The 10374-nt window shown below is 43.1% G+C and overlaps 1 protein-coding gene across 4 annotated transcripts in view; it reads left to right on the top strand.

Moving 5' to 3' along the window:
• Positions 1–7227, top strand: part of tbc1d9b (TBC1 domain family member 9b) — a 30936-nt gene extending 23709 nt beyond the window's left edge. The window contains exons 19-24 of one of the 4 annotated variants that reach the window (XR_002273571.1): positions 985–1053; positions 1485–1538; positions 3120–3164; positions 3557–3654; positions 3737–5288; positions 5884–7227. Coding sequence is in view for 2 of the 4 variants with exons in the window: in XM_020585404.1 (XP_020441060.1) it covers positions 985–1053; positions 1485–1538; positions 3120–3164; positions 3557–3654; positions 3737–4321 (851 nt within the window). In the remaining 2 variants the exon portion in view is untranslated. Of the gene's footprint in view, positions 1–984; positions 1054–1484; positions 1539–3119; positions 3165–3556; positions 3655–3736 lie in introns of all 4 variants that reach the window. The other 3 variants (XR_002273570.1, XM_020585405.1, XM_020585404.1) reach the window with 3 other exon arrangements.
• Positions 7228–10374: the final 3147 nt, after the last annotated feature.

Genomic DNA, 10374 nt, shown 5'->3' with positions numbered 1-10374 from the left:
GTTCTCTTGGTTGGTTGTGCATCTTTTTCCTACCACTCAACTTTCTGTTAACATGCTTGGATACAGCACTCTGTGAACAGCCAGCTTCTTTGGCAATGAGTGTTTGTGGCTTACCCTCCTTGTGATGGGTATCGATGATTGTCTTCTGGACAACTGTCAGATCAGCAGTCTTCCCCATGATTGTGTAGCCTAGTGAACCAAACTGAGTGACCATTTTGAAGGCTCAGAACACCTTTGCAGGTGGTTTGAGTTGACTGAGTGGCATGTCACCATATTCTAATTTATTGAGATAGTGATCTGGTGGGTTTTTGTTAAATGTGGGCCAAAATCATCACAATTAAAAGACCCAACAGCTTAAACTACTTCAGTCTGTGTGTACTGAATTTATATAATACACGAGTTTTACTATTTGAGTTGAATTACTGAAATAAATGGACTTTTCCACGATATTTTAATTTATTGAGATGCACCTGTATGTAGCCTGACAGGCTAAGACGAGGGCAAAGAACATCTCTTTGTATAGCAAGAGACCCCATATGGGACCCTGAGCCAGAGGTTGAGAAACTTGTTTTTGGGGATTTGTTGGGTTTTCCATATAGTGTAAGGCAGCCCACTGGTGGCCCCCAGAGCGCCCTCTGGTGGGCCGCAGGCACAGTGGCATAACGCATATTTAAGCCAAGTTTATTTATTTTGTGTTTTATTTTATGCTTTTTTATCATTTATTTGGGAAGGTGGTCCTCAATCAAAAGTGGGCCTTGAGTTACAAAAGGTTGACAGCCCCTGGGGTAAGGCCTGATTATGCCCCGAGTCGACTGTTGTTGAGAATTGGTACTATACAAATGAATTGAGTTGAACTGAATTTAATTAAGTTGAACTTAATTGCTGCAGAAGCTGTGATTGTTTTTAAAGGGTGATGTTTGTCTTTTGCTTGTTTATTTTGGGGTTTGTGCGTTTATTGTTTTTATTTCTTTTTCTTTGTCTTAGCTCTGTGTCCTGAGGAGGCGGAGTCTGCTCTGGAGGCAACACACTTTTTCACTGAGGACGAACCACAAGGTGAAAATTGATGAACACAGTAAATTACTGATGTACTGCGGTATTTTTACTATTGTTGGTGCAGAACTCTGTCCGTGTCTGTGAACTACAATGGTGTTGGCTGATCTGTGTTTAACAAGCTGTTGTTTCCTTCAATACAACACACCAAGTTTGGTTTAGACACAGTAACAGTTTCCTGTGGAGAAATGCACAGCTTCACAGACTGATGGTCTTAAAACAGTTTAATAAAGTGACTTAGGCTTAACTGGGGATTTAGTGTTAAACTACTTAAATGATGAATAGTTATGTTAACAGGTGATCAGGTTCATAAATACATTGTTTCTGTGTTTGATTTGCCAACAGAATCTTTTTAGTAACACATCTGAATGTTCCCTCTCATGCTGCCTGCTTCTCTCCCTTCTTCTTCTTCTTTATGTGACGTTTCCCACCAGAATCCTCCTTCCTGTCTGATCCGGACATTTTGCAGCAGCAGGAAGTGACATCAGGTTTGTGTTTTTGTGGTTTGGAAAACCTGGTGTTGTGACTCCTCAGCTCTCAGACATGATGTGAGGCACTGCATGTCTTCTGTGATGTCACAGCAAGTGTTCTCACCTGCACAGTGCTGCAGCAGCTCTTTATAAACCCAACAGTTTGTGTGTGAAGTCCTCAGGTCTCTGGTTTTAAACTTGTGATTTACTGAGTCAGGTTTATTAAAACCAGTAAAGACTTAAGTGCAAATCTGTTGCTGTGAAACATCATAGATCTGTCCAATCACAAGTAAACTATGTGAACAGGAAGTCCTTTTGCATCGAGAGCTCCAACAGAACTGCCAGAAAGAACAGTTTTTGTGCCAGAGTGGTTTTAAACCAGGGTCTGCTCTTGAAGCCATGTCTAGGGGCCAGTGAGGTCTAGATCTGATCGCAACCAATAAAATGTGTGAGCATATAAACGTCAGTCATAAAATGCACTATAGAAATAATTATTCACATTGTTCATTCATTCTCTAATCTCTGACTCACACTGATCCCAGTCTGACCCCAGAAACACAGGCACAAACTTTCCTGGCTCTGGGGGTTCACACAAGTCACTGTGCGTGAGTGAAGGTACAGACAGGACCAGTCTGGCCCCGCTGTCATGCACCTACGCTAGGTTACCAACGATTCTGATAAGCGTTTAGAGCAGTGTGACCGCATTTCTCACTACTGTTCTACAACCCAGTCAGTCGAGTAACGGAGAAAATGATCAGCAGGTTGATCCCCGATGAAAATAATCAGCAGCTGCACTTGGATCCAAACAGATCCAGCAGAGCTGCAGCTCAATCAGCTACAACAGTCACATCCTGCTGTTACATCACTGCATGAGTGACAGGCTGGTAATGTAATACTGAATATATGGTAGTATATGTATAGGATATACAGTACAGTCTAACATTTTTCTGCACTGAGTAGCCTAACTCTACTTTTAATATTTTGTTTTAATAATACTGAATAGCCTACTTAATTTTACTTAACATTTTAAATGCAGGACTTTTACTTGCCACAGAGTAGGAAACTTGTACAGTGTGGTGTTAGTATTTTTACTAAAGTAAAGGATGTGAATATTTCATCTACTGGTGCTAACAAGCAAACTATCATACTTAAGTTATATAACATGTTATAGTTCAATGCTATTTTTAATCATGTTTATAATCCTGATTATTCTTTAGGGACAAAGAATAATCAGTCCACCTCAATCACCTGTCACAGTAACCTGCAATTTAAAAAGACTAATAACAATTGTGTAATACTGTGAAACCGTGATATTTTCTGAGACGGTTATCATACTATAGAAATCTCATACCAGTGCAACCCTAATGGCCAGATGACCAACATGTTACAATTAAAAGTCTGAAGATCAGAGCAGGAAAAGTCCTGATCAGCCCTGATTTTAGTCTGACATCTGTGGCTCAAACTAACAGTTTAAACTCTTTTAATTTCTTAATCTCAGTCTCAGTTAAACTCAGTTTTAACAATTTCTTTGTCCCAGTTTCTCTGACAGTTCAGTTTCTGTGATGATGATGATGATGATGATTTCCTGTTTGTGAGCAGGTGAGGAGGGGAAGGATGGAAGCGGAGACAGTGAGGAGAAGAAAGGTAAGTGGCCTACCTCCTGCTAACAGTATGCTGCTCGGTGAAATGCTTTACAGTTTCAAACCACAGCTCCACTCTGACTGTTCACGGATGACTGGGCAGGACTAAGACTAGAGTCAGTCTGAAAACCAGGTGCAGGTGCATGAGGTCCACATGCATCCTGACTACCACACTTAACAGAAAAGTCAGATTCAGGTCTTAAGGCGATTTTGCTCAAATACATAGTTACTGTACTTTTCCTTTTGTACACTACTACAGTGTGTTAGTTATCTGTAGACTAGTTACTAGCACTACTAGTTAGGTTTAGGGTGACCTCACACTCTGACCTCTGACGAGTTAGGTTTAGGGTGACCTCACACTCTCAGACATCTGACCTGTGATTGGTTTTGTTTCAGAGGAGAAGGTGAGGGACTACAAGTATTATCTGAGAATGTGGGCTAAAGAGAAGGAACCCAAGAAAGAGACCATCAAAGACCTGCCCAGGATGAACCAGGTGAGGAGCGGATCAGGTTCAGGATGAGGTTCAGGATCAGGTTTGAGTCTGAGGGAGTTACGCTGCATGTCTGTCTGTGCAGGAGCAGTTCATAGAGTTGTGTAAGACTCTGTACAACATGTTCAGCGAAGAGCCTCTGGAGCAGCAACTCTATCACTCCATTGCCACCGTGGCCAGCCTGCTGCTGCGCATCGGAGAGGTTGGCAAGAAGTTCAACAATGGCAACAAGAAGCCTGACACCCTGACGCCTCAGACGGAGGCGGGACCTGGAGAGGGGGGGTCAGGTGATTCTCAGATGTGCCAAGCTCTGGCCGATGCCCAGTTGGAGCCAGCGGCACCACAGACCTCCGATGAAGAAACCAAGGACGACACATCAGTATCGTCGTACTCAGTGGTGAGCTCCGGCTCACTGCAGTGTGAGGACATTGCCGATGACACTGTCCTCATCGGGGGTGGCAAGCAGAGACGGGCCAGCGTGCTGGATGTAGATTGGTCAATCACCTTTGAGCAGGTTCTGGCATCGCTTCTGACTGAGCCGCCGCTTGTTGACTACTTTGAAAAGAAGAGAGACATCCAAAACAAGATGGCCACCTGTAAGGCCCAGCGGGCCCTGGAGCGTCAGATAAGCTCTGCCTCTGACCACGAACTAACCCAGCACTCTATCTGACTTACCTTTAATGGATTCACCTTTAAAAACTCACCTGTACCTGTCTGCCTTTCTCACCTTTATCTGTCCATCTGACCACACCTGCACATCTGTCTGCAGGAACACTATGCTCAGGTGAGTCGGGGCTATTACACATCATTGATTTAAAGTCAGTTGATCTGTCACCTCCTGATTGGAGCATACCTGATGAGGTCACTCTGACAGCCTGTCTCTGATTAGCCGATTGGCACTGACTCACCTGTGACAGCTCTGACTGACCCTCTTCATTAAGCCTGAGATTCTGGACAAACCAGACCCCATTAGAGGACCAGGACGCTGAGACTGAAACCATGTGGTCAGTTTTAGAACTGGTTCCAGTTCTGTTTCATGAGGAGGCAGGTTTCACCAGACGAGCTTCATGTTCCCTGTATTCACGTTAAATTCTTCGAATCCATCAGACGAGTCAGAGTAGAACCACGTTCGAAGACCGATCCAGGGACAGACGTCACAATGATTTGATCAGACTCAGTGATGAGAGGATAAAAACAGCAGCCTGACTCTTTAAGAGAAACAAATGTAACCACACCAATCAAAACCGATTGATTTGTTTATTGAGTCTGATCATTGTTGATCAGATAATAACTGATCACAGTCAGTTCTCCAATCACACAGCATTAAGTCACAGCATCACTGTGATGATTTCACACTCTACCAGGGGCTCACAGCTGTTGTTAGTGAACTCAGCACTTCCTGTAGATGGTTCACAATTAAAAGCCTTGTTATGGAAGGCTTTTAATGCGAAATAGCTGCAGAAAGTTTGTTTCAAGAAGGAACTAAAGCAACAAAGATGTTTTATTTATGTTGAATGCAGCTCAGCTCAGGATCAGTACGCTGAGTCCTGGTGCTGTCTGTTGATCTCCTGTTGATTTATTGATCTTATATCTGCAGATTAGAGCACCACCTGGCCTGAAAACTGCAAAACGAGCAGGTAAAGCAAGTAAATGTTATGCTAGCAGTACTACAGATGTCCCAAAGTCCCAAAAATTTTTTTCACATGTTGAACCAATGTTTTCTCAGAAGTTGAAGAGCAAAATAATTTGAAGAACACTGATCTCCATGTAATCAAATCATTTCTCTCTATAATGGAGTCCCAAAACATTTTTCTTAAGTGAAAGAATGTGTGAGATCAGGGTTCGGGTTCTGTTTCATATAAATACTTGTTTGAATGCTCTTTTATGAATAGACTGTGCAGGTCAGTGCAGGGGAATCTTGACAAACTAGACATGTAAGCAGGTATTCCAGGGTCCTTTCACCTGACTTAACAAGAATGAAACTTTATTTAAGAACTTTAAATGGCGTAACAAGAAATATTGTTATAGTTTTTAATTGATTTTTAAGAAAAACCTTTTAAAGGACCATTGCATTATTCAGACAAGATGAAGATCACACAGAGGTGAGAATAAATTTTAACTCTGGTGAAATGACAGGATCTTTTGGGGGGTGAAATGTGAACACAAATATGAAACATGTCGATCTGATTCAGTGTGACTTCCACTTCCTGAGGATCTCTAATGTCCCTCCAGAATAAACCTCAATAAATCCACATAGAAAGCAGAGGAGCAGAAGCTGCCTGAGAATCCTCCTGTTTCTAAATGTCCTTCTTATCACAATGATCCAGCGGCAGCTGTCTGAACGTCCATGGGCGCCCTGCACACAGGAGCTGCTTGCTGCTCACTCTGTATTTTTCATGCAAAAGTCTAATTTCACACTGAGGTCATCATTGCTGTAATTATCACTGGGATGGGGATGAAAAATGACCCACAGATGTTCCAGGTGGGATGTTTTTAAAGTGCAGTAAGTACATTTCAGATACAATACAACACATCTCACTCTTCTAGAAACCAAAACAATATGACCTATAAACAGGTATAGCTGTGTCCATTCATCTGATGTAACAAAGTCAGAAGTTTAAATAAATTGATTTTTGTAAGAAACAGACAGAAAAAGACAGGTGTGACAAAGTTTTCATTACTTTTAAGAAAATAAATCTTTAAGGACTCGGTTACATAAAAAAATGACTGAATACGGAACTCAACAGTTAAATAAACATGTTTATTGTTTAAATGTTTTCTGTACAGTTAGATATATTAACTGCATATTATTAAAATTATGAGGTCATATTAATGAATAAACTTGTGTTATTGTTTCACAGGTGAGTTCACACCTATATACTTTGTTTATTTTGATATCACTGAAGTCTTGTCTATGTACCTGTGTCCGATGATATCACTCCGGTTTACTTCCTGTGGAATGATGATGTCAGAGGATGCTTCATTGTTTGTTTTTCCATTAATGTATTACTAGCAAGCTGGATACGGCACTGCCGATCAGCTAATTTTCCATAGTGGCCACTCATAGTATTGCAACGAAAAATCCCCATGGCGGCCCACAAAACATTTTCTCCATAGGCCAGAATGATAAAAGAGATGTCTGCAAAACTGTTGCCAGGATACATCAAGCTGTGAACCAGGTCACCTGCTGCTCTTTGTATTAAGACTTTTTAACCCATGGAGGTTTTATGTTTGTAAAGTTTTATTTTCATGACATCATCCTAATGTAAAGTTTATGGACCAAGCAAGAGGCAACAGGGAAACACTAATGAGCATGTGCAGTGGGCCATACAATACAGAAGCAAACCCACAATAAAAAACTTTTTTGGTGAATGCGCCAGGCGAGCAACTTTCAGTGTGAGGAATGGGCGCCATCATGAAATCCAGGATCCATCTTCCTAATAATGCATCCATGTTTTTTCTCTCTGTTGTCTTCTCTGTATTTATTCACCTGCTTTTAAATCTATAGTATTGGTCAGTTGTTGATCTGTATTGTGTTCTACTAATAAATACAGAAGGAACTACTTCTGTGGTCACATTTTTAATATTTATTTTTTAATTCAACCTTTATTGAGCTGACTAGAATCCCACTGATTCCAACTTTAACCATTTCCAATGGAGAAACAGTATTACAGGTTTCAGCAAGCAGAACAGCCTGATGTTTGTGTGCCTTGTTGTTGAGTGTGAAAAGTTGAAGGTGAAGGAATCTGTTGTACAGAATCAGTAAGCCACCCAATAAGCCACTTTGATAGTAATTGTTGCTCCCACCAAAGTTCTGAGAAACTGCTCCAGTCTCCACATGATCAGCCAGGCCACCTAGGGTTGGACAAGACCTATGGCCTGGCCAGCAAGAGGTTCTCTGGGCCACACATGAAAGCAGAAGTTGAAAAGTACTGTACTGAACTATGCTGTATTCGAAGGAAACCACGGCCTAAAAGAGCAGCTGAACTGTCACATCTCAGCAGTGATGGGCCAACGGATCTCATCTGTATAGATTTTCTTATGATTGAGCCTAACTCATGGAACATCTGCAGTGTGCTGGTAGTCACTGACTACTACACACTTTATGCAAAGGCCAACCACTGTTGCTAAGGTGCTCTGGGAGCAGTACTTTGTGCATTATGGGTTTCCAAAGAGAGTGTGTTCGGACCAAGGCAGAGCTTTTGAAAGCCAACTAATTCAAGAACTGGTGGGCATCCTGGGAAGAAGAAAATCCAGAACAACGCCCAACCACCCACAGCCTGAACAGTTCAACAGAACACTGCTTGACATGCTTGGAACCCTCAACGAACAGGACAAAAAGTAAATCTCAGAGTGCAGGTTTACTTGTGGTTCCTAGAGTCCACAGAAGTAGAATGGGAGCCTTTAGCTATCAAGCTCCTCTCCTGTGGAACCAACTCCCAGTCTCAGTTTGGGAGGCGGCCACCCTCTCTACCTTTAAGACTAGACTTAAGACTTTCCTTTTTTTCTGATAAAGCTTATAGTTAGGGCTGGATCAGGTGACCCTGAGCCTTCCTTAGTTATGCTGCTATAGGCCTAGGCTACTGGGGGGGCCCATGATGCTCTGAGTTTCTCTCCTCCCCTCCTCTTTCTCCATCCATCTATATGCCACCACTACCCGTCACTGTGTGTCTCCTCCCTCCCATAGTGTGTTTTTCCTCCCTACTGTCCCCAAGTGCTGCTCAAGGGGGATTTGTTGGTTTTTTTCTCTATAATACTGTAAGGTCTAGACCTGATTATGTAAAATTTCCTGAGATTATTGTTGTGATTGTATTCTCAATCCATCCTCCCCTGCCCTGGCCTGACTGTGCCCCTAGTGACCTCAGTTACTCTCACCAGTTGCTCATTTGCTTCCCTGGCCCAGTTTTTATAACCAGCTCACCTCACCCCACACAGTGTCATCAATGAGCTGCCCATGTGTCACCGGCTGTGGACTTCTTCTTCTTGACTCTGGTTTTCTTTCCTCACCATCACATTACCACAGTTTTGTTCTTTGCCTCATCCATCCACTCCGTCACATGTTGCTGTTTGGGTATGTTGCCACAGACTTTTGTTGCAGTTAGCTCTGACCTGCAACAAAGCCTTGTTTTATGTTTTTTCCCTCAGTCCTTGTTTTATGCACTTGTTGGTGAGAGAGATTTGCTTAATCCTGATTGCAGTCATCTATATACCACTGCGAGCTAACGCTAAATTAGTGCTGGAGGAGCTGTACTGCCTGATCAGCAAACCCAGAAGTTGGCTTAAGTCACTTAATGCATGCAAAAGAAGCAAGCCCATTAACAGTGTCCACCACTAAACACTGCATGTTGTAAAGCACTTGCTGGAATATCATTTATAGCCACAGGTTGAGATGCAGCTCTGCCTGGATATAACAATGAAGCTCTATAGAGGAAGAACATTTGCAAACCTATCAGCAACCAGTAACACAACGCACAGTCATTACAATGTCAGACCTGCCAAAGAGGGAGTTGTGCCAGCAGCTATATCACGGGAGACAAGTTGTGTTTGGAGAAAAAATAAACAGTTTCAGTTTTTCCAAACCAGAAACCATGTTTGGACAGTACAGTGTCATGTCTGCTCAAAGCTCGGGATGCTGCCATCAGATTAGGTGACAGGCTGGCCTTTAGCAGGGCCCGAAAAGAACTAAAGAAGGGCATCCAGCTGGCCAAACGCAGGTACAAACAGCGCACTGAGGGGCACTTCATGAATAACAACACACAGCATATGTGGAGGGGCATCAAAACAATAACAGACTACAGAGGCAACAACCAGCAGGTCAGCCATGATCCCACCATCCCTGACACTCTGAATAGTTTCTTTGCACGCTTCGATACACCTGGCAGCAGAGGAACTGAACAACTCCCTCAGCTCGAGGAACAGCACCAGCCCCTCATCCTGTAGCTACACCAGGTGAGCTCCACCCTGAGGAGGATCAACACCAACAAAGCTGCAGGACCAGACAAGGTGTCAGGCTGGGTTTTGAAGCTGTGTGCTGACCAACTGGGTGCCTGTGCCCAAGAACTCAGCTGTCACCTGCCTCAATGATTACCGCCCTGTTGCTCTGACACCAGTAATTATGAAGTTCTTTGAGAGGATCATTCTAAAGCACATCAAGGATGTCATCCCTGTTGGTCTGGACAGCCATCAGTTCCCCTACAGAGAGAACCAATCAACAGAGGATGCTGTCTCAATAGCATTACACATAGCCCTGTCCCACCTGGAGCATCCTAACACTTATGTCAGGGTGCTCTTTGTTGACTTCAGTTTGGCATTTAATACTGTAATCCCAGACAAACTGGTACTGAAACTGCACAATCTGGGAATGCCTGCAATGATGTATCATTGGATTAAGGACCTCCTCACCAACAGGCCTCAAGTGGTGAGAATCGGAAGCTGCACATCATCCACACTGGGTCCTGAACACAGGCACACCACAGGGCTGTGTGCTCAGCCCAGTTCTCTTCACTCTGTTTACCCATGACTGTGATGCCATTCACCCCACAAACACAGTAGTGAAGTTCGCAAACGACACCACCATAGTGGGTCTCATCTCAGACAATGATGAGACTCACTACAGAGGGGAGATCCAGCACCTGACAAGGTGGTGTTCAGATAACAATCTTGTCCTGAACACCAACAAGACTAAGGAAGTCATTGTGGATTATAGGAGGTCCAGGAAGACAA

This window comes from Monopterus albus, unplaced genomic scaffold (genome assembly GCF_001952655.1).
Source record: "Monopterus albus unplaced genomic scaffold, M_albus_1.0 scaffold364.1, whole genome shotgun sequence".
Classification (NCBI taxonomy): Eukaryota; Metazoa; Chordata; class Actinopteri; order Synbranchiformes; family Synbranchidae; genus Monopterus; species Monopterus albus.
The sequence above is the reverse complement of the archived record's forward strand: the minus strand, read 5'-3'. Positions and strand labels throughout refer to the sequence as shown.